The 25,710-nt window shown below is 37.8% G+C and overlaps 1 protein-coding gene across 2 annotated transcripts in view; it reads left to right on the top strand.

Annotated features, from left to right (window-relative positions):
* itfg1 (integrin alpha FG-GAP repeat containing 1) overlaps positions 1–25,710 on the top strand; it is a 138,619-nt gene that overhangs the window by 68,320 nt on the left and 44,589 nt on the right. For both annotated transcript variants that reach the window (XM_051898482.1, XM_051898483.1), the window contains 3 exons: positions 4,152–4,327; positions 21,747–21,900; positions 24,377–24,482. In XM_051898482.1, coding sequence (XP_051754442.1) covers positions 4,152–4,327; positions 21,747–21,900; positions 24,377–24,482 — 436 coding nt within the window. The remainder of the gene's footprint in view (positions 1–4,151; positions 4,328–21,746; positions 21,901–24,376; positions 24,483–25,710) is intronic.

Below are 25,710 nucleotides of genomic sequence, written 5' to 3'. Positions count from 1 at the left end.
GTCTTACGGGTGTAGAACAACATGAGGGTGAGTTTTTGTGAATTTTTGGGTGAACTAACCCTTTAATTTTTTGAAGGGGAGTTATGTTTCTGATGGTTTGAAGGTTAGTTATATTGTTAATTGTTTGAAATGTGGCTATTGTTATGTTTTCAACCGTTTATACATTTTGTTATTGTTATATTTTTAACAATATGAACAGCATATCAAATATTTTTAAACACAGTTCAACAGAAATAGTCCTAGATACCCTGTCAAACGCTTAGCAGGAAATGGTGCTGCAATATAAACAAACATTGCAGGACTCTCACATTTGCTTATAATGAGGCGGCTAGGCCTACAGTGCACGCCATGACTCATGAGCTAGACTTCTGCTTTCCTTTTCAGGATAGAGGAGACTAACATCAGTTAGTTCTTGTTTTAGAGAAAATAGCAACATTAGCTTTAGAGATATTTGTATACAAATACAAAATAGTTTGTACAAATACACAAATCAGGCCTCTCTTGCCTGTTTTTCAGCATCGCTGATTCTGGTTGTGTGCCAAGGATCAGGAGAAAACCTTATTAGCAACCATTACAGAATGCTCTGCCTTCTTTCCCTTGCATTCTCTCTTTACCACTCTCCATATCTCCATCCCTATATCTCTAGCAATCTCTCTCTCCCTGCTCTCTCTGTGCCTCTATCCCCATGGATGCAAACATGCAGAGATGCACCTGGCTCTCTGTTTTACATTCATGAGTAAGGCCTGTAGCATCTGTGCTTGTGCAACCCCCACACACGTGCAAATGACCGAGTCCAGAGAGTGAGAGGACCAGGGGTGTGAAGTAACAAATTAAAAATACTCACGTTACTGTAATTTAGTAGTTTTTATCAGAAATTGTACTTTAAGTAGTTTAAAAATTGTGTACTTTTAAATACATTTTAAGTGATGTATCTACTTTTACTCTGCTATTTTCCCTCTGTTTGTGGTCGTTACATGCTTGTTTAATTTTATTTTTATCCATCAACGTGATTGGATAGGGAAAGAGTAATCAGTCTCGTGACTCAAATCAAATCTTGCATTGAATCGCCAACTGCTGTTAATCATGGCTGCTGTGGAAGCACATCCTTCAAGTATCAATTCAATCGAGATATCAGCTTCATCTAAGCTGAAGAATCATATTGAGGTAAATTTCGGATTTCTGCTTACTAAATGAACTGTAGACAATCCTATCTGGGGCCTGAAATTTGTTGCGAGGTTTGGGGTATTGCATACAATGTTAATAACTCTTGCAAATGCCACGTTCATAATGCGGGAATTCCCACTTCCATTTATTTACTTCAGCATATAGAGAGATGCGTGATCTGCACCGTCGCATCTCTCTCTCATGCGCGTCCAGCAGCAGTCGGGAGCTCGTTGACACTTGATAAATTTAGAATGTGAAAGTGTGTTGGGGACATTTTAAAATGCTTAATGTGAAAAAACGTCTTATCATGGCTTAATAAATTGGAGGGCCAAATTAAGTATGGATCTTATTGATGACCCATGGCGTTATACTGCATCTCTGTCAGTGTGTGATGTGATAAAACTACAGCTTGTTAATAAACAATGTTTTTTGTTTGATCCATTTCATACAGTCTGCCTTAATTTAGCAAGTGCATTTGCACAAAAACATTTTTCAAGTTCAACATTTTTTGTTGTTCTAGTCAGTTGTGGATGCTGCAGATAGAGCAGCTTATGAGCAAAGAGTGCATTTGTGTAGTTTTGTTGTTGTTGTTGTTGTTGTTGTTGTTGTTGTTTTGTTTTTCGTTTGAAAATCTTTCACTGGAAAACTTCCATATTTAATGTAAAAATGTTTCTTACAGATTATATTAGCAGCATAACAATTTGAGTAAATGTAGTTGTGTAAAACATAGAATGATGCCCCCCTTTTAGAATGATGTGCATTTACTGTATGTTTAAATTGTAACATTCGGTGGAATGGAATTACATTGTATTTCATGGTATCTCACTATCTTAGCCCATTTCACTGCATTAGGTGAGGTAAACTGTTTGATAATATTAGTGATTCTCATTTCTTTATCACAAAATGCTACTGGCAACATTTTGGGGAGAGATTGGCTCTTTTTAATCTCTCCCTTTTTAACCCTTCTCTAGTGTGTGATGTTGAATTCTTTGTATTTTTTGTATTCTTTGCACTGTTTTGAACATTGATATTTTATGTGCAACAATAGCTCGCTCCGTGTTTAATAAGGCCTTACAACTGATTTTAAATCTATTTTTTATTCATACATTATTATTGAAATGTTGATGAGTGTACTGAAAATAACTTTTCCATCTTTTCATCTCTGTAATAGTATTTCCGTGTTGTTTTGATGTATTTTAAAAAGTTGGCAGTCAAAATGAAAACAGTTGGATGATAGACATTTTTCATTCTTTCTGACAAACAACAAAAGATAATGCAAATTACATTATGTACTAGGGGTGTAAATCGGACGGTTCATCACTATTCGATACAATATCGATTCTCATAGCCAGCGATACGATATTTTCCGATACCTCTAAAAGTTCTGTGATACGATTACGATTCAATCAATGTTTCCATATTATGAGCCTATTTTACAAAACCAGTTAAAATTTTATTAACTCACAACTGCAACCAAAATATATAACAAATATTTATTTCAAAATTTCACCTGAACCCTGATTGGGACATCCACAAATAAAAAATTCACACAGTAATGTAATGACAGCTTATGACATGATAACAGTCAGGAAAGTATATTAGTTCTGTGCTAAAATGTGTAATGTCAAAAAAACTGATAAACAAGGAAAATATATATATATATATATATATATATATATATATATATATATATATAGATATAGATATATATAGATATAGATATATAGATATAGATATAGATATATACACACACACACAATTAAAAGACATTTCTTTTAAATGTATAGCACAGCTTTTTAATAAAGCAACAACATATTATAGGTAGGACAAAACAAGACCGGCTATTAATATTCTTTCATTGTGCAAAATAATTATAAAGGCTCCAGTACAGAGCACTTATGCGCATCCCGTGTGCAGAAAGATGCGTTTGAAGCAACACAGAGTGACAGCGTGCGACGCTCCTATGCAGCAGTTTGAGCATTTTCTTTTAACAGTTTTAAATTTCAGTTACTGTGCGTGTGAAGAACGATTCATAGCGCTCTGTTCTCCAGTGTTGTGCACACATCTCAGACACTGTTAGAGATGTGTGCGCGCTGCTTTTTGCAAGGCTTTAAACACGAGCAAATTATAAACTTTCGTGAAGATTCAGCACTGGCCCAATCAGGACAGTGACAGTTCCATCTACTGTCCCGAGCGTCTTTCACAGGTTCTGATAGGTAGTTTAAACGAGAATGCACGCATTGGCGATAATGCATAGACTGATATCGTGTTAAATGTGGAGAGTGTTAAAACAAAGGTGCCTTTATAAATAGCCCACAGGTATCGATTTTTTTACCCGTAGCATCGATGCGATGTATCGATCTATATCGATGTATTGTTACACCCCTATTATGTACACTGTTTTCTACATTTTTAGATTGCAGTGTACAGTGTTTATTATAAGTGGGTAGAATTCATAACTCGGTACTCACTACTCATGAGTACTTTTAAATTAGCTACTCTTTTACTCTTAAAGTAATTTTTACTTCTTTTTTTTTTTTTTTTACTTTCGCAAGCCACAGCCAACAAAACTAAACATAACTCTGACAATTTTGAACAAATTAAATGTTGTCCTTTCTGTGTAATACAGTGATTCATGTCAAGGGCCACATAACACTGTGGTGTGAATATAATTAACTTAGAACTGCATTGCTTTTCATGTTTCTGTGTAATTACTTTCATGTTAATTTCAGAAAAATACCTTAATCTATATTTAAATCAATGAAAGGTGCATTTAGGTTTGCTGTTAATATGCTTTTCTCAGAAAGTTATGTTGACTTTTGAGTGTGGCTTTGAGATTTTATTGACATTTATGAGAACGTATGGATGTTTTGAATGTTTTTTTGTTTTTGTTTTTGTTTTGTTTTTGCCTGCAGCACCTTTTACATTAGCAGTGATCTAATGCATGTCAGCTCATGTAACTGAATAGTCTTTCTTTGCATCTCCAGTGGGTGCCGGTGCTGACAGACTTCAGATGGAAGGATTCAGTGTGGGGCTTTGTGCCCTTTCAAGGCAGTTCCACTTCGGAAGAACTGCAAATTCCCATCACCCTGCACTTAGGAGACTATAACTTAGATGGCTTTCCCGATGCCCTCGTCATCCTCCGTAACACCAGCAGCGGCAGGTGAGTCAGCATCATGTACAAGTAATGTTGTTTATTTATATCAATAATTACTCAAGTTGGGGCTTCCAGTGAAATTACTACTCATATAACGAGTACTGGTTGCATAGGATATGATTAAAGTTCAGAGCAAGCACTAGTGATGATGGTAGTGGCATGTTGAAAATAAGTATATGAATAGAGTCATTATGAAATTATTAATTGTATCATTATGCACACAATCACCCTTGTTGTGACACAACACAAGAAGATGTGTGATACAGTATATACATATCCTGGGTTTTGGATGGAAAACTAAAATCATATCTCAGTTATAAATCACAAACATTTTTTCCAGCAGACGTTAGATTTTCATCTTGAGATGGATACACCGCATCCAGTGATTTATTTTTTTATTTTTTATTTTCAAAGATCTAGATCTCAAAAGATGCAAAAGAACTCATTCCAAAGAGCCAGATCCCTCGCTCTGCTCCCATGGCTCTCGGCCCTGCCCTGCTTCACTCCACAGAAGCTTTGCCGAAAGTTACTTAAAGGGTTTGTTCACCCAAAATTAAAATTTCTGTCATCAAGTACTCACTCTCATGTCGTCCCAAACCCGTAAGACCTTTGTTTGTCTTTGGAACACAAATTAAGATATTTTTGATGAAATTCGAGGGTATCTGATCCACACATAGGCAGCAACGACATTTCAAGACAAACGAAGGTCTTACTGGTTTGGAACGACATGAGGGTGAGTACTTAATGACAGAAATTTAATTTTTGGGTGAACGAACCCTTTAAGGAAATCTGTAAGTGTATTTGTACATAGTTATGACCCGCCGCTGGACAGCAATGACTTCTGTGTTAAAATGTAAATCACTGAGTTGGTCTCATTTATAGCAAGAAAATTAATTTTTATCAATATTGAACAGTAAAGGAAGGAACTAGGTTTTGTGTTTTAAAAGTAAAAACTCTCACCGCCATGAAACTTTTAAATTACATTCCTAAACCACAAAAGTGCTTATTACATTTTTCCACTCGTACAAGATTTTTACTTCCTAAGAAATGAACGAAGGCTGAAACTCAACCTTTATTATTTTTCCTTTTATCCAAATAGGATCTTTTAGATACTGCTACAGTACCTGGTTTTCAAAGCACTGCAGCGCCTTTTCCATCTCTTTTTTTCTCCTTGAAAGAATTTGAACTTTCAGTTGGTGGATTTCTTGATGCTTGGATGATCCTGATAAAGCAAGAATTTGGGCAATTTTCTACACTTTTTGGGGCATTTTTTCCTCTCCATTTATACTATTAGTCAAGGTTTCTTGTACAAAAAGCAGTTTAGTTTTGCATGATCATATTCCACCCTCTTTCTGACCATGTTGCATTCTGGTTCATATAAATTTGCCATCACAACCATGACATTTTTTGAATGACCAATTTGTGCAGCTTTCTGTAAATGGTCTGGATGGACTGGAGTAATAATTTACATGGTGTCTATCATGCATCAAACTTTTAAAAAATCTTTAAAATAGCATTTTTCATTATACATCACACTTGATTCACTATTATGTTAACAATAAATAAATGGCAGGGTAAAGGCTTGCTGATTGTCAACAAAAGAGAGAGCTGGTACTTGTAACCATCTTACCTGACCTGAGTGAGGACAGGCAGGCCTGAGAGAACAGCAGGAAGGGCATGGATGGATTAACAGCTCTCTGATTGAGATAAGATACCAGAGGCTCTGTCGCTGGCTTCCAGGTGACTATGAGAGATGCTTTTAGAAAATAAAGACAACTTCACGTCATCCTGAAGGGCAGGAGATTTGTGTCCTTACTCAGAGAATCATATGAGGTGGTTTAGCCACACACAAAGAATCCTAGAAAACACTTTTGTTTTTTATGATCTGCTTATTTTTAGTCTTTAGTCTTCATGCTTAATACATTAGGTCGACCTAATCTTTAAGTCAGCAGAGGCTTAACCTTCCCCTCATGTCATAAGTCTTTAGTGCTTGCTATAGTATCCTCTAATCACCCCACAGCCAGTCTCATCATCAGCATTTCAACAGTAATCAGGCAACATGCATCCAGAGACCTCAGAGATACACCAGAGTTTGTTCAAATCGGCCTATTGTCATTACCAACGCCTCTAATAGCTCAGATGCCAAGGAGAGTGATTTGATTCTCATCAGCCAGGAGCTGGATGTTAAAAGCTCCTCTACTCACAGCTGGCCACTTTCTTATCTCACATCAATCTGTGCTTGGATCACTCAAAACACTCCCATGAACCTTCTCATTTAAGACCGCAGCATCTTTCTCTGAATCTTGATGTGGTTTACCTCACCTTCTGCCATTATATCATTAAGGACATGGTTGCCTTTTTTCATTCAGTTTTTTCTTTTCCTCTTTCCTGTTTCTTTTTTCACACTCTTGGTGGAATCACTTTGGCCGCATACACACTGCAGCTAAATTTGGTTTTCAGTTCACCTTTTAGTGCTTAATCCCGTTCTGTACACACAGTTCAGTAATTTACGGTAGCATTCTACAACCGAATTAACTCCCGAAAAATGTAGATAGTGACAACCGCATTTTAATTCTATGCAGTGTGTACAGAACCGAACTGAGCAGCTAGTTGTTAATGATGTATTTTTGAAAGATGTGTCTCTCTTTTGTATGTGCGTAAATCACAGGAAAGCGGTATGAGCTGTTGCCAGATCTAGCTAGAAAAACAGCAAACAAGAACAAGCCCACAATAAACCAAAATAAATCCAAATGCTTTATGCTGAAAATAAGATAAAAAAATATTGTGACCCGCACCTGTGCACTTTAATAACTTCATAAAATCGATCACTTTATGAGCCAAGCTTAAACAACAAGCCAAAAAACAACAGGCTGTCTGAAGCAGCCTTTCCAAGCATAAGCCAAACACAAGGCCTTTGTCGACTGTAGTTAAAATTGCTGAACGTATACGAGTCTTTTGTTGCTGTGCTATTTCTTTGGTCAGAATAGCAGAGACCAAACACGTGAGACGCCAGAACATTGCTATGGTTACCACAGCGTCAGTCATCGCAGTTTCGGGAGCGAGTCGTGTTCTGTACACACATGGACTGGTAATTTAGAGGACTCTTTCCTGCATTTAAATGCGGTTTTAAATCATGAAACTTTACAGTGTGTGGTGGCCTTTAAGAGACTTGCACCCTCTGCTTTTTGCTATTCAAAACAAATAATATTTATTACAATATTTATTACAAATATTTCATACTCTTTTTTTACAGATAGAATGTGTATTTGAATGTTGAGCAGGGACCAAATCAGTATCTCTAAAATAAAATAAGGTCAAATAAAAAAGGACAGCATTTTGTTGACAAATATAGGCTTTTGTGTGTTCTTTGGCTGGGTTGAATATAGGGGCCTAATGGGTGTCTGAAGGGGGTAGTATGCATGATTATATCCACCACACGCATGGGTGTATTTCCGTTTAGGAATGAGTGACGGATTTATATGTGAGTAATGTTGTGCCAGTTTCTTTTCTTGTTCCCCCCAAATGCTTTCAAACAGCTCCAGCCCATTTTGTCAGCAAAGGTTGTCATGGTTTCTGAGGTGATAGAGTGTGTTGGAGTTGGTGAGTGTATTTTTTTTTTTTTTTTTTGAGCGAGTGGGTGGGTGAGAGAGTTTACCCAACCAGCCAGAGACATTTTCAAAGTCAAAACCATTTAAAATTGAAATGAGAGCTTCACACTTCGTTTAAATGATCCATAAATAGTCATCTGCAGATATGGTGAGAGTGTAAAGAATTATACTTATCTAAATGTTTCTTAACCGTGGATTAAAACGTGTTTGCATTCCATTCGTGTTATCTTATTGAATCTTCTGGGTTCTTCATCTCTCCATCCTCTTCATCTTCAGACTACATCAGCCTCTCCACTTCTCACTGGGCTCCTGTCATTTAGTCTCTCTCTCTGTCATATGCTTTCTAGGCAATATAAGATAAAGGGATGTAATTGGCAGATGAGGTGTAAGTGTAGATGCTATTTTTAGCTTCTGTTGTGCCCTCTCCTTCCAATCTGAATGTTTGCAATTTAGTCTGAAAATGTAGATTTTAAATCACAATCAAGAGCCTGGGTGGAAAGGAAATCTTAGCCGTATTAATCTTAAACATATTTTTTTTCTACTCTAAACTGTCAGTTTTGAAAGTTGCTGTTTTTTCAAGACCAGATTGTTTGTGTGGTTGTACTGTATCCTATGTGTTTTCTTTTTTGCAAAGCCTTGCAGAACCACCAGTGGCATTTTATGCCTTATTCACCATAGTGTAGTCTTTAAGGGATAGTTCACCCGAAAAGGAAAATTCTGTCATTTACTCACCCTCATGTCATTTCAAACTAACTTTCTTCTGTGGAACACAAAAGAAGATTTTGTAATGATTTTTTTTTTTTTTTTTGTCTGTAAAAATAAAGTCAGTGGGGTCCAAAGCAACACTGGACCATACTGATTTTCAAAAAACACTAAAACAAAAGGCTGAAAGTCGTAAAGATTCTGAATGAAACAAAGGTGAGTAAATGATGACAGAATTTTTATTTCTGGGTGAACTGCCCATTTAAATTTCTTTTTTGCTTCTGCATTGTGATGTATTTCTGAGTGAAACGGCATATTAAAAAGAGAACTTTTTTATTATTATTTTGTCCATCAGGAATTGAATAGATTGTGAAAAGTAGGCAGAAGAACTGATGAATCATGCACATTAAGAGCATAAACCTTGAGAAAGTAAATGGAGTCAATTTTGATTTAAAGTGCCCCATTATTACTATTATTATTATTATTATTATTCATATATTACATGTAGTGTTATATAGCTTTTTTTGAATATAAAAGGTCTGCAAAGTTTCAAAGAACAAAAAGTAAGAACCAATTCTGAACTGCCTGAATTGAGTTGTCAATAATTCCAGTCTTACTTCCTACATAAAACTACAAAGGTTTTAGTGTTGAGCGATATGCTCCATAGTCATATCATCCTATTGTCAGCCTGTGAGATCGGCGATACACAATTATATCCCAGGGGTTACGATAGTTTACTTATTTGACCATTATTTTACTTACTTATTTAGTCATTAATTTAATTATTTCATTTGTTTTATAATCGTGGAGAATGATAATGAGAATGATAAAGATGGAATTGATGAAGAAAAATGTCTTGTCACATAGAAATATTTCACCTAAAAGGCGAGCCTGTGGATATCACACATGCAATTTGCAAACTTTGCACAAGAGTTATGTTGCTGATGGAGTCTCAAACCATGGTCAATTTTTCCCTGAAAAAAGCAAAAATTGACCAAGCTTTTGGCATCTGTCACCACATTAACGTCGCGTTCTCTCTGAGACGAGAGCAAGATGAATCTACCTCAACATAAGCTGACGATAATTGACGACTATTGTCAATACACGTCTATTGACACAACCCTAGTAGGTTTGTAACAAATTTGCATAATACCAACCTATGGTCTTTATTGCAAACATTGTCTACTTTGACCCACCATCAAACACTGTATTTGTAGCTGAGGACTGGAAGAATTTGGTTTGTGTTGTTGACATGTCGAGAAGATGCTATTTCCTGCGCTGCAAAAGAAAATCCACAAGGCATGCACTTCTAAAGGATGTGGACTCAGGCTCAAATTGATACAGTAAAACCAACGCCATTGTTACTGTTCATCTCACTGTGTATGCAAGCTAAGGAATCCTCCGGAGCTCAAATTCAGATATGGCAATATCTGACACGCACCGTAAACGGCAGACCAGTCACAACACACTGGTCCTTGTGACCAATCAGAGCATAGTAGGTTCTCGGAAAGGACCGTTTCAGACACTGATGAAAGAGGTGATGCTGTAATGTATATAATGAGAAAATTAAAGTGTTTTTTGACCTTGGATGCATGTAAAACTATTGTAGGAGACAATAGTTTTAAGTACTGAGGGTCTCATCACATCATTCACATCTGCCTCCTAGTCTTGAAGCAAAGGATATAGCAGTATTTAGACTTTTAGTATACCTCCATCTAAAGCACATGGTTCTGTGTGGATGCATCACTGACTTACTGCTGGAGTGGTAATATTTAAGGGGATATCAGGCCTCTGTCCTACACTGACTATTTGAGTCCAGCCCACATGCTGACACTGATGTGAAGGAGCTCTAGAGCAGACTAAGTCACTATATGTTTCTGTGAGTCTCTCTCAGTGACTGTCTTCTGTATCTCTGACACACACACATTTTATCCTTCACTGTGTATATATAGAGATCATTTTGTGTTAGTGTGTGTCACTGTGTGTGTCACTTTCTGAGAAAGTGACTGTGGACAAGGAACAGTGAAGTACAGTGTCTTTTTCAGCTGAAATAACGTCAACATTTTGAGAGATTTGAAAAGTGCTTTATAGCTTTATACCACACTGATCTCTCTCTTTCTTCACTTTTAAACTAGATACACACCAGAGACAGTGTATGTAGGAGACGACAGACCACTTAATATGGTGTTAGAATGGAAGTCTTGTGTTTCAGCTAAAAGAGCTGATCACCTTTTTAAAAGATTTTGATTTTATTCAAGCAAACAAAGATTAACTACCAACCTTAAAAATACAGTTTTTTGTTGGTTTAGTTTGTTTGTCTAAACATGAAGTCAGTTACAACACCATTGCAATTTCCTGATTCTCAGTATCTTTATATACAACAGCAAAATGATTTGCTATTGAATACAGTACTTATAACTTTGTTTTTTTTCCTTTTTTACACTGAAAAGTTGAATATGAGTGCAAATATTTCTCAGTTCAGGAAAAAAAATGTTTTATTACTCAAAAAAGACAAACAGTCAGTAATAAAATAAAGAACAAGAAAAAAAAAAGCCACAGAACAAAGAGTTTTTTGAAGTTTTTTTAGTATCTAACTGTAGAGGCTTATTGAAGCTGCTAGTTATCAAGAGAAGTGGGTATTTATTTCTTTTTTATTGCTATTTGATTAATAATGGCATGATAGACAATGGCAGGTCTGTTATGCTGCATTTACACAACAAAACTGCACAGATCTAGAAGTAATTTGCCATGAGATTTTCTCCCACCTGTATGAATTTACTTACATAACCAACTGTTTTGCATTAATATCTTGCCAAGACAAGCATTTTGACCACAAACTGCATTTAAAGTCAAGTGGCAGCTGCCTGTCAGTCATGTGTCCTGGATTGAGTATCGAAGTACCAGAACTTTTACATCTCGAATTGCTTATTTGAAATACATTGTTTACTCATAATCTTGACATGATCTGTGTTTCCCCATTTAAGTTTATAGGAGCTGTATGTGCATGTATGGGCTACACAGAAAATAGTTGCCTGGGAGCATTGCAAAAATATCTGCAGAATGAATGGACTTTGCTACACAGACAGACCTGATTCTGAGGGCACGTTCTCACACAATTCACACACGTTCACTATGGGTGTTTAACATTGTGTCTAGGCACGACTACAGCGGTTACAAGAGAACAAAGTGTGCATTCTCTTTTCTGTCATTTTCTTCCACCTACTCTGCTGCTTCTGTGTCCTTCTCCAGCTTTGTTTTCCCTCACTGCTGTTTGACTGTTGAATTCGCCCTTGGTCTGATTGAGAGAGAGAGAGTGAGAGCGAGGATTGTTGAGAACAGCTAAGCCAGCTTTTCAATCTTCTCTTTATCAGCAGATTACATGTCAAATAGCTAGCCCATCTCCAACACAGTCACTTCCTTTCCCATTCCGCTCTCCTTTGCTCTGGTGTCCTGCCCTGGTGCTCGTTTGGCTTCAGATGAAATGAAAAGCGGCAGAAGAGCTTGGTCATCAGCCCTCTGACTCACAAATGAATTAGCTTTAAGAGGGCTGAGAAGATCACTCGCTTTGTTCATCTTCTTACGGCTCTCCTCGCATTGATTTTTTTTGTTCACTTCTGGCCGTGTAAATAATACACAATCACAGCATCTCGGCCTCATTAGATCGCACGTTCTGTTTTAAGAACACATTGATCAGAATCCTTTAGCTTTTCCATGAACCCAAAGCTTTTCGCTTTGCTTCAGATCTCATCATTAGTGGCAGTGTGATCACGTCCCTCTGATACAGCTGTGTTAAGAAGTTGTGTAATCATTTTCCACTCAAGCATTCTGCACTGATGCAGAGATTAACCATTGTGGATGCCTCAAAAGCAAGAGAATGACCTCTGAGCTCAGAGCTGAGGGTAAGATTATGTAGACAGCAGTGAAACTGCTCCATCGCTCCTCATTTTCATATGTCAGGCGAGGACATCGTTTAGCCTGATAAAACATCTGGGCACAATGTTGTTCTCTGGAACGCATCCAGCATCTCAGGATCTTTCCTCATCTAATGGTCACATTCAGCTTCAGCTCAAGTTATTCCCATTTTGTGTGAGGAGTTTGTTTGTACTCTACTGTTCAAAGGTTATAGATCTGTAAGATTTTTTTAATGTTTTAAAAGAAGTTTCTTCTGCTCACCAAGGCTGCATTTATCTGATCCAAAATACAGCAATAACAGTAATATTGTGAAATATTTTTACAATTTAAAATAACTGTTTTCTATTTGAAAATATTTTACAAAGTAATTTATTCCTGTGCTGCAAAGCTGAATTTTCAGCATCATCACTCCAGTCTTCAGTGTCACACGATCCTTCAGAAATCATTCTAATATGCTGATTTGCTGCTCAAGATACATTTTTTATTATTATTATCAATGTTGAAAACGGTGTGTACAATTGTGTGCAAATTTTTCAGGATTCTTTGGTGAAAAGAGTGTTCAAAAGAACAGAATTTATCTGAATAGAGAGCTATTGGGTTCTGAAGAATCATGTGATACTGAAGACTTGAGTAATGATCCTGAAAATTCAGCTTCGCCATCAAAATTTATCAAAAAAGAAAAGTTATTTTAAATTGTAATATATTACAGTATTACTGTTTGTGCTGTATTGTTGTTCTGCTAACTGTTGCCTTGGTAAGCATAAAAGACTTCTTTCAAAAAATATTTAAAAATCTTACCGACCCCAAACATTGGTAGTGGTAGTGCATTTATTCATATTTGAATGTTCATGAACAGTTGATCTGTTAAACATTGTATAATACAATAGGGTTTAAAAGTCTAAATCCAATTAGTTATTCTGAAACAAGTTTAACCAAATGTTAAACCTGGAAATAAAGAACATGTTTTAAGAAAAATGCTAATTAGAAGCATTTCTACAAGAGGACTGAGACTTTCAAACCCCAAATGTTTGCCATACTTACAGATCAAAACTAAAGTCCATCCTAGCTTTAGGAAACACTTAATGTCAAAACGAGATGGCAACAAATTAATTAGTCTAACCTGTGACACATCACCTGTTATCACATTGTTTAAAAAAATGTCTGTTGAATGCAGTCTCGTTACACTTCGTGACAGTCTTGTCACTTTTTTGTTGACTTTATTAAAAAATAATGTGTGTTTCTTCAAGTTATGAGAGGAATAAATGATAAAATGGTTTTATTTTTCTATTCATTTCATTCATTATTTATTCATTGTATTCATGTTTTATTAGTCTCTCAATCAGTCTTTTTAAGCGGTACAGATCGCAACATAGAGCTGCACTCTGCTCCTGGCACACAGTTAACCATTCTCCGGAAATGAAATGGCTACTAGCTGTAATTAAATCAACTTTCCTCTGTGTCTGAGAGGGAGAGAGAGACACACACATTAAACAACAGCTCATGAGAATAAAGAATGATTATGGTGAAAAGATAAGGGCAGACAAGAGGAGTTGTATTAAATCAAAAACAAATTTGTATTTCTACACAGAAACAAATATGTTAGCGAAGTGTGTTTGTGTGTATATGTCCCAATACTTGTCAGTGACTCTGTCCATGTGTTGGTTTGTGTGTTGAGATAGAAGAAGGGAAAATAAACTGCATTCCCATCGCTGGCTGAGGTTGTACTTGATTGAGTTTGCTGAAGGCTACTCCTGTTCCTCACCTCATCCCGTCGAATGCGCCAAACTCCTACACCAACAGCCAGCAGCCCCTCCTCAGCACACAAGAGGGCCATTAACGGGGTGTTTCCCACTTCCTTCGCGCTCCTCCTCTCTCTCTATATTTCACTAGCTCTTTCTTTCTCTCCTGTCACTTTGCTTTGTAGATCAAAATTGTTTTCCCGCCATGCAAATGACCCACTCAATAGGACCTCCGTTAAGCCGTGGGCTAATGGTCCCACCTCCTCCCCATTCTAGCCCATTTACGCTGAAAATTAATTAACGTTCTGCATCAACAGCCTCAGGATGCCCACCAGAGCTTGTCAGGGAAGAGGACTGATACGTTGATCTACGGCAGGGATATTTGCTCTCTTGTCCATGAAGTACGTAAAACTGACTCATTTCAGTCTTAATCTATGGATTTTTTTTTTTAAGTAGTAATTGGCCGTGTCCCACCAATGAGGCCCCTCCGTTAAGCCCTGCAGACCTAATGGATTTTAATGCAAAGGATGCCATTGAAAATCAAATTTATTTTCATTTGTCAATTCAAATAGAATCAGCAGAGGAAAGCACAGCTAAACAGCCGGAGGGGCCACACTGAAAATCCATTTGTCATGTACGTGAGGCTGCTCCGACTCGAGAGTGGACGAGACAGTAGCTCGGCCTTTGCTCATCTCTCTCTCTCTCTCTCTCTCTCTCTCTCTCTCTCTCTACATCTCTCGTCGCTCTTCTCTACCTATCACCTGAGCTGCCAAGAACACTTATCTGGTGATTAGAGTGGACTTGATCCAGATGTTACAATTATGAAGTGCTGGATCACATTTTTTCCGACATCTTTCTGAGATCTTTATCAAGGATCTTTTCATGGTGGTTCAGTTATAGTGGAGATCCATAATGAGATGTGTGGTGGACTCCAGCTCTCTCAAGCACAGGTGGAGTGTAGAGGTGTGAGCTGATCTGTAGTCAGGCAGCAGGTGGATGCCCATCTTGTGGGCCGGCAGGTGTGTTCTGGTTTAGCAAAGCTCCTGAGAGACTTTTTACGCTCTCACTCACTCTTTTTATCTCTGTTTCTGAACTGCTCTAATCACCTCTCTGCTTCAGTGTGCCTCTCTCCAATTCCTCACCTCTGTCTCTCTTCTGCACTACAGCGCTCCGACTTGCACAGGCACAGAAGTGAATGTTTCACTTCTTTAAGTGGGTCCGTTTTATAACAGCTGAATCCACCCTAAATGTTACTATGTTTGACTTTTATTTAAAAGATTCCTCCTCCATGTGAGTCACTTTTCATGTCGGTGCCATGGTCTTAGTCCTTTCAAGGCAAGTTAGTTCACCTGGCAGCAGTCATGCAGGAACAGCTTCTATCAACTTTAACAGGAAAAAGAAAAACAGTTCATTAACAGTATGTTTTGGTAATATGTGAAATCAGCAATAAAATCCATTTAAAGGGTTAGTTCACCCGAAAATGAAAATTACCCTATGATATATGACTTTCTTCTTTCAGACAAACACAATCGGAGATATTTTTTAAAATATCCTGGCTCTACCAAGTTTCATAATGGCAGTGAATAGAGGATGAGATTTTGAAGCCCAAAAAAGTGCAACCATTCATAACAAAAGTACTCCACATGGCTCTGGGGGGTTAATAACGGCCTTCTGAAGTGAAGCAATGCATTTGTGTAAGAAAAGTATCCATATTTAAAACTTTAAAAACTAAAATAACTAGCTTCCGACAGACAGTCGTCACGAATTAGAAGTCTAAAATGAGAATTTTTAAAGAGAAATGTTGGAGGATTTCGATATAAGAGAAGAGGAGCTTGAGTTTGTTGCACAGCCCTATTTGTTTGAACCACGAGAGGTGTCTAGGCTTACAATACTACATCCTGCTTCATATGTCATGTCAGAGGTTACTCATTTGGCGCAAGCCGACTTGCGCAGTATGCGTACAGTCGTCTGGCAGAAGCTCTTTATTTATTTTTTAAAGTTTTAAATATGGATGTTTTTCTTACACAAACACATCGCTTGCTTCAGAAGGCCTTTATTAATCCCCCGGAGCCGTGTAGATATGTTTTATGATAGATGGTAGCACTTTTTTGGGCTTTAAAATCTCATCCTCTGTTCACTGCCATTATAAAGCTTGGGAGAGCCCCAGGACATTATATAACTCCGACTGTATTCGTGTGAAAGAAGAAAGTCATATACACCTAGGATGGCTTGAGGGTGAGTAAATCATGGGGAATTTTTTATTTTTGGGTGAACTATTCCTTTAACACCGGGATTTATCTAGAAATAAAGGTTCGAAAAAGGGGATTTTTGCTGTGATGCCATTGAAGAATCATTTTGTCTCAGTGTTTTTTTTTTTTGTACATAAAATTAAAGTCATACAGGTTTGGAGCAACATGGTGAGTAACTTTTCTAATTTTTGGGTAAACTATCTCTTTAATTCACCTTCTAAATTGAACTGAATCTGATTAGAAAATCTGAACTGCCCTTTAATTGGGGAGTGTGGCTTTTTATTGCATAGCTATAATGCCATACAAAGAAGCACTTATTGTTACTACAGAAGAAGGCATACTATTTGAACAGGCAAGTTGAATTCAACCCACCTATATAAGGTGAGAAATGAACAGAAGAACAGTCTACAGCACCAGCCATTATTCCCTGAAAAACACATGTCTTTAGCCACAGGAAACTCCTGCACAGCTCAGCGAGCAGTATTACCTCCTAGAACCACCTGCTGGGGTAAAGTATACCTGTACAATGTTTAGAGCGGGCCAGAGAAAGAGAAAAGGATGCAGCGATCAGCCATGGGTCTCCAGGAGCGTTGAAAGCTATGAGAGACGAGAGGAGTGAGATGACAGAGATCCATTATGCTGAGCTAATGCATGTATAATTGAACGCCATCAGTTGCACACTTCTTTATGATGTCAGGATTACCTCCTAATAGAAGTGCTTTAGTTTTATGAGGGCTGGGACAAAAGGCTCCCCTGAGGAGCACAGGGGAAGGCCTGGACACACACAAGTGATTGCATTTGCTATTATGCTCCGCAGTTTGAAGTAAATGGGTGTGTTTTTACTGCGGTAAGACTGCTTATTGTTCATACCAAGTGCAGCTCCTGCAATACATGAGACTGAATTTTTTTTTTGTTTTTTTTCTTCTCACATAGGCAGTGGACTCATTATTTACTGTATATCTCAATGTTGAATTATTCGCACATTGAATTATTTGCCTCGGTTGAGCTCGGGCTCAAGCTCAAATCTATAGCTACTGCAGCTGCACGGGGCTCTGTTGCTAGGCAATGGCCGTCCATCTCATGAGCATGTGTTTTGAAATACTTGTCTCGTTGTCAGTCAGGATTAGCGACAGATCCACTAAGAGTAAAAAGACGTCTTCATTTTGCGAAGATAGAAGATAAATGTCAATAAGTGTCAGTATTTCTCACTCCTGACAGCATCAGATCCATCATGGTGGACTGTATTCCCATTTTCTTTTAAGACTTTTAATGGCATCTGGAAATGCAGCCACGATTAAAGTTTAAAGGCCTGTCAAACATTTAAGCAAAGATTTATTTCCTTCTCTTTAAAAAGGAGGGATTAATTTGAAAGGTCTCTAAAAATCTACATCAGCCAATTGGGGAAGACATGCTTTCTGGTTATGTTGCTCTCCGCATTAAACGACCCTCTTAGCCAAACTGATCCACTTCCTGTACTCTAGTAATGATGTTTCTGTTCGTTCATGCAGTCTCCATGAACTCTCAGTCCATGGAGAGCTTCTAGCAAGCATGGGTCTGTCCGTCCGTGCATCGTTCTGTCTATCTGTCGTTCTGTTGTTCAGTCTATGGTTCTGTCACTCCATCTGCCTATCTATCATTTTGTATCTCAATTTAAAGGGTTAGTTCACCCAAAAATGAAAATTCTGTCATTAATTACTCACCCTCGTGCCGTTTTACACCCGTAAGACCTTCGTTGATATTCGGAACACAAATTAAGATATTTTTGTTTAAATCCGATGGCTCCGTGAGGCCTACATAGGGAGCAATGACATTTCCTCTCTCAAGATCATAATTCATAATGCTCTGAAGCTTCCTGAAGCAGTGTTTTGAAATCGGCCATCACTACATAATTCATTTTTTTTTTTTTTTTTTTTTTGGCGCACCAAAAATATTCTCGTTGCTTTATAATATTAATATTGAACCACTGTACTCACATGAACTGATTTAAATATGTTTTTAGTACATTAATGGATCTTGAGAGAGGAAATGTCATTGCTCCCTATGTAGGCCTCACGGAGCCATCGGATTTAAACAAAAATATCTCAATTTGCGTTCCGAAGATTAACGAAGGTCTTACGGGTCTGGAACGGCATGAGCGTGAGTGATAAATGACAGAATTTTCATTTTTGGGTGAACTAACCCTTTAAAGGCATTGTAAAGTTTTTTTTAAAACTTTCAAACAAACTTTTGTCAAATCAAAATTCACTTTTATAGTTAAAAATTACAGTTTCTTTTTAATATCAATTCATTTTAATTCAATTTCCTTAGATTCTAATTGTAATTCTGTGTCCTGTTTTCTACCTGGTTGAAGTAACAAATGACTTTTTTAGCTTCCTATGTACAGTATCCTTGTTCAGAAGCATACTATTTCCAGAGAGAGAGAGCAGAGGTAGCGAATGATTGAAATGCTATCCACCCTTCAGACTGCTTTGTTTTTGCCCTTGAGAGCAAATTGAAAAAGAAGCAGACCAACACATACAGCAACAGAGCGAGCGACAGAGAAGCCTCAGGAATAGTGGGTGGACCAGTATTGAAGAGATGCCTGGGGGGACGAGATCTCTCTGCTTCTGTCATCTTACCCCTCAGAGAATCTCCAGACCTGCCGCCTGCCGTCCCTCTCAACATGTCTTTCTTTCACTCTCTCGCACCCTGTTTGTCCTCTGGATAACGGATGTCTTAAAAAATTCACGTTTTGATGCCGAGCCTGCACAGTGGTCAGGAAACGGCACAGACAAATCCCTCTTTATCTGTAGAAAGAGAGAAAAAACAGAGGGAGGTTGACAGAGGTGGAGGGAGAGGTCAGCCTGTGGGCTTGCCTCTGGCCTGCTCTTCCCTGCTGGGTTTGCCATGGTGTTGGGTCCAAAGCTCCCAATTAAGCGAGGAGCTTGTGTGTGCTCATGGGTGTGCGGTTGGCACAGTGAGCCAACGGTCACGACTGTGCTCCACTGAGGGAGCGAAAGGACAGGAATTGGGGCCTGCATGCCCAGTGACCAGACACACACTCATAATGGCACGTACTTCAAATGCTAACAGGCACACACCTAAAATACCATTCTGGTTCACACACACAAATTCTGGCACTGTCTATATGCTTTGACGAGAGCTGCTATCCAAATGCACTGGTGTATTTCAACTACTAGTCTTTAAATTGGCAGTCATGACAGTTTTACAGTCAAATACAAGGACAAAATCTTTCCTTCTGTGTGCAGCAGCCGGTTAAACCTGCGAAGGCTCCGGTAAAGCAGCTGTTCTCGGCGCTGCAGTAAGTGTGGTGTCAGTTAATCCTGTGAGGGGACAAAGTCGGTCTGCTTGGCTGGCTGACTTTGGCAAAGCCCCCCCGAATCAGCCTGTGCTGATGGGCGGCCAGCAAAGGTGCATAGAGGCTTTGGCTGTGAAATGTACAGATTAGTGGACCAAGTTCCAAACTGACCAAGACATTCTGCACAGGAAGTCTCACCGCCTGCCAGACCATCCTGGACAACTAAACTGGAAAATTCATTTTCATGGTCCAACTTGAATATAAGTATAAATCATTAATCACATTGTTTGCCGTCGTAGAACATGTTGAGGCCCATCTGTGGTTTTAGTGGGTTCCATTAGATCAACTGAGTCTGACCTATCAGTCATTTGGGTTAAGATGGACAAAATTACTGTATTGAACACAGAGTGGTGTGTCTGTTTCACGCCTAGTTTTCTTACCTCAAGTGTGCCTTGTTGTGTCTGTGAGGCCTAATTTCTTGTACTGTAAGTGTACACAAATAATGCCAACTCTGTACACATTACAGTATAGAGACTGAGAGAGAGATACACTACCTTTCAAAAGATTGGGGTTGTTACTTTTTTTATATTAGAAGAATTGATATGTTTATTCTGCAAGAATGCATTAAATTGATCAAGTAACAGTAAAGACATTGTTATTTATATTGTTACAAATGATTTCTATTTCAAATAAATGCTGTTTTTGATCTTTCTATTCATTGAAGAATCCTAAAAAACAAAAAAAAAGTATCACAGTTTCCACAAAAATATTAAGCAGTACAACTGTTTTCAAATTGATAATAAAAAATGTTTCTCGAGCAACAAATCAACATATTAGAATGATTTCTGAATGATCATGTGACACTGAAGACTGGAGTAAAGATGCTGAAAATTCAGTTTTGCCATCAGGAATAAATGACATTTTTAAATATATATAAAAATAGAAAAAATGTTATTTTAAATTATAATAATATTTCAAATATTACTGTTTTGGTCTGTGTATTACTAACCTCAAACTTTTGAATAGTATATATTTATATAAATATTACTTTAAACACAATTTTGTTTGTTTTTATAAATTGAGTGACAAGTGGATGCTTTCTGTGGTAATCAGCAGAATGCTGCAGTTGGTATACAACTTGTTTCAGAGCTGGAACATTGTTTATGTAGCTCAGTCTTTTTATGTAGATCAACTGGAGTATGTTTGTGGTAAGTTGGCAGCAGATAACACATTTGCAATGTATGCTTTGTGCACTTCCCATCTGCATTCCCTTCTCCTGAAACCAAGGTGAAACAGCAGAAAGAAGAAAGAGAAGAAAACCTTCATACAGTTTCTATTTTTAGCCTCATGCATGCCTAGGTTGAAATTAGTGTAGTTCTGAGAAGTGTCACATGGTAAATATCGGACTACAGGGAAAAAATGGCAGTGAAATAAAGGTAAGAAAAAAAAAAGGGTCCTGAATAAAGAAGAGGCCTGGCAGATTGGTTGTTGAGCAATGCAGAAAAGCATCTCATTTCATAATTCACTGCTGTTTCCCAGATCCACCTCCCCCACACTAAGCACTGAATTATGGGGCGGAATAGGTTCTGCTTAATTGCCTTTTTTATTTAGGGATGAAAAGTTCAGTGCACAAGTTTCAGCCTTCTTTTCCAGTCTCACTTATTCATCAAGTCCTGTGCTTCTCTACTGTACTCCACGGTGTGCATGTGTGCAGATAATATTGTAATTGAAGTAGTGTTCAGTGCTCAGACATGCTCTTTAATTGGTCAGAGTTCAGTGATTTGCTATATGCTTGCAAACTTAATTAGCAAGGGTTAAATTCAACATGACATGGCGTCTTTGCATACTTTTTAGCATTGTGTTCCTCAGATCTACTCACATTACCAGTAATTTCTCTCTTTCTCTGTCTCTCCACAGCACGCAGCAGCAGGCATTCCTGCTGGAGAATGTGCCGTGTAATAACGCGAGCTGTCGGGATGTGGGCCGCATGTTCCGTGTGCACTGGGAACAGTCAGATATCAGTGCCATCCCCAGGGCTGTTGTGGCCACTTTTTTTGACATCTATGAGGACGTAAGTGTTGGCCTTTTCCCCTTGCTTTTGGCGTTTAATTAAAACCCTGCCGCTGCTTTAATCTCCCTCTCTTTCCCTGTCCCCGATCACTCTTTCTTCATCTCATTGATGTCTCTGTGACCCGCATTATACCGAGATTTAGTCATTATCTGATTTACTCTGACTGTAATGTTGCCCCAGTGGTGTGGCACAGGCTCTCTCCTCTTATGACATTGAGAGCAGAGAACTACACACTCTACATCACAAACCCCAGTCTCTGATGCTTAACACCCTGTCATCCAATAGTGTGTCAGTCTCTGTAGTCTAAAAACCTGTTTGAACCATGTCTGATGTGAATAACTTAATCATAAAAAATTTAAGAAATGTTGCGTGGCAACTAACTGTTGTAAAATAAATTTGAGTTGAAGTATAAAAATTACAAAAACTGGAATAAATTATAAATAAATTAACACTAATTAGAATTATTAAAAAATAACTAATGAAAATTACAAGAAAACTCTGATAAGCATACATCTAGCAGTGCTGGTTCTACACGCGTGACCCAAACACTTATAATTTGAAAAAAAAAAAAAAAAAAAAATCTACTACAGACTTCAGATTGGCTGTAAGTAGGTTTGCCTTTTTTTTGTTTGGTCATTCTCTGCACTATTTCTGTTTCTTTCAGTATTAAGGTTGTGTTTATGGTTTGGGGTCTTCACCTCTCTCTCATTTTCTGCTCTTAGTAGTCCAAGCAGAGCTTCCCTGAGGGCAGCTCTATCTCGCCTCCCTTGAGCTGTGTGTATCTCACTGGTGCTCAAGGCTTGTTATAGATTCTATCAATTCTATTGATTCTATTGATTCTATTGATTCTAAGTGTCCTTTGATCAGAGTTATTGAATTGGACTGTTCATCCTACACAAGACACACACATGAATGTGTCTGGCTATTGGCTCTCACAGAAATGTTCAAGTCACATTTCACCTAGGGCTGCACGATTATGACAAAATTCATAATTGTTGATTATTCCTTTGAAATTGTAATTGCGATTATTAATTACTGTTATCACAATTTACATTGAATGCTGTTTTGAATAGCTTTATACCACTGTTTGAAGCAACTGCATGCCATATTTTTATATAAAAATGAAAACAAAGCTGAAATGTTTTTAAATTATTTTTCTATAGCATTAAGCCTCAAATGACAACTGTACGTTTGTTTGGTTTCTTCTTTAAATAAAAAAAGTAAACATATGCATGGTATAATAATTGGGGCTTTCGCACCGGGTTATTTTGACAGTGCGGCGGACTTTTATTTTGACGGCGCTAAGAACAGCACACAGTGCTCGCATTCTCTGACTTCATTATTTTACAGTCTGTTTAACAGTCCTGTCTAATACGTTATTAGATTGAACTGTTATACAAAGAAAGTAGACAGTATATGAAAAAGTATTAGCTTTTGCCGTGTGGTTGATGCCCAATGTCGCTAGCTAAGCAGTTCTACATAATCATGTTTCGCTTGCTCAAAGTCACGCTAGATTTTCTCCTTAGTGTAAGGTTGAGAGATTCATGACTGTTTTCCCCTGTTTGTAGAGTTAGTTTGTGGCGTAAATACATAGGCTGTGTACACAGCTTTTTAAAAATGGCGGGTGCTGGTGTCTCGCTCACATTCGACCAGTCAGCGTACACTTATGTCACTGGTAGTTCCTTTTGTGCTGGGTTAGACCTTTTACATTCTGAAGTAGTCATGATTCGCCTCTCACAACGTAACTTGCTCTAAACACAGAATAATGTAAGTGAATTTTTTTGGGGGGGTAATTGCGCCTTTGAACGACTACAAAATCGTGGCATCTGTAATCGTAATCGCGATTAGAAATTCGATGAATTGTTCAGCCCTAATTTCACCCCAAATCAAAAGAATCAAAGATTATTTTGCATATAGAAAATTATCTTTTTTTTTTTTTAATTGACCGTTAAGATTTTTTGCATTGTGACATTGTTCATGCCTTTTTTCTGCCTTTCTCATGTTTGTCTGCTGAAGAAATGTTGTGTTGTTGCCTGTATGAGGGTCTGTATTCAAACATATATGTACACATGTCTAATTTTGTCATCGTCTCTTCCTCTATGATTCACTCTTTCCTCCCTCGATCCTTCTCTCCATCTGTATCGCAACCTTCTCCCCATCGTAATCCCAATATAGCCAATTACCTCGAATTCCCTCATGCTTGCATAACTAATGGAGCTAAAGGCTCATTAAACAAACAGCACGCGCATGTCTCATTTTGTTAGCATTCAAGCTAGTCATCATTAGCAAAGTATTATGATGCTATCTGTACAGGAGCCCCTGTGCAACCATGTTCTTAAGAGCGAGACCGATAGACTGCAGAGAGGGGCTGATAAGAAGCGTAATAACTTGCTGGAGTCCATTAAGGATACGAGTGTTCATCAGACGGGAGAGATTCAATGGGCTCGATACATTGTTTCTGATTTCTCATTTGCAGGGAATATTAGATATGATTGTGCTCAGCAAGGTGGAAAAGGAAGACCTCGTCATCCACGCTTTGAAGAACAATTATGAGGCTGATGCATATTTCGTAAAAGTGATCGGTGAGTATGAGATGTGCCGTTTACCCAGCCTGGCTACCGTAGTGGCGGTAGAGCTTCCGGGTGCTGACATTTGGAGAGCTGACATTTCCAGTGCCAAATGTGTCCACTAGAAAGCAGCCATGATGCCATTTAATCCTGCCTGCTTGCATTTTAATTAAGCAGGAAGGAGAGATCTCCTCTAGCTCAAGTGCACAGATTAGCTTCCTCAGTGTAACAGCATGTGAGGATCATTCTATCAGTGTCAGATTAAAAAAGGGATGAGACTGACCCAGAGTCTCTAAATCTTCCCTCCTCCCGCTTATTAGCGCGCTCTGTTTCTCTCGTTCCTGTAGATGTGCTGTTTAATGAGACTGCTGTAAGCTAGAATGTCTGGCTCTGAAGAGAGAGGCACTCTGGGTAGTTTACTGCAGTGACAAAGTGCTCCCAAGATGCTTGTGCCCCTTTCAAATCAAATAGCCACTTGTGTGTGTGAGTGAGAGGTGGAATTTATGTTTATATACAATATAAATGTTATGTTTTATACAAATAGACTCTCCTTCATAATAACGTTGCTTTTATGAGTCTGTAGTTTATATAGTTTCCCTGTGAATAATGGCAGACTCATGACTTCCTGCTCTTGCACTCCTCTACCAGCAGCCTGTCTAATCTACTCTACTCCATTCCACACAGACGTGGTTTGCATCTTTTTGACTGTCTTTTGCTATAAAATGGAAGCTACACTACCATTCAAAAGTTTGGGTTTGGTAAGGTTTTTTAAATGTTTTTGAGAGAAGTCTCATGCTCAACAAGGCTGCATTTATTTGATCAACAACGAAAACAGTAATTTTGTGAAATAATAATAATAATACAATTTAAAATAACTGTTTTATATTTAATTTTTATTTATTCCTGTGATGGCAAAGCTGAATTTTCAGCATCATTACTCCAGTCTTCAGTGTCACATGATCCTTCAGAAATCATTCTAATATGCTGATTTGCTGCTCAAGAAACATTTCTTATTATTATCAATATTGAAAACAGTGGTGCTTAATATTTTTGTGGAAACAGTAGAATTTTTTTAGCATTCTTTGTTGAATAAAAAAGATCAAAAACAGCATTTATTTAAAAAATAAATCTTTTTGTAACAATATAAAAGACTTTACTGTCACTTTTGATCAATTTAATGTGTTTTTGCACAAAGTAATGTAGAAAAAAAAAACAGATTTTAAAACAGCTGAAACAACTTTGT

This window comes from Ctenopharyngodon idella, chromosome 7 (genome assembly GCF_019924925.1).
Source record: "Ctenopharyngodon idella isolate HZGC_01 chromosome 7, HZGC01, whole genome shotgun sequence".
Lineage (NCBI taxonomy): Eukaryota > Metazoa > Chordata > Actinopteri > Cypriniformes > Xenocyprididae > Ctenopharyngodon > Ctenopharyngodon idella.
This window is presented reverse-complemented; position numbering and strand designations above follow the sequence as displayed.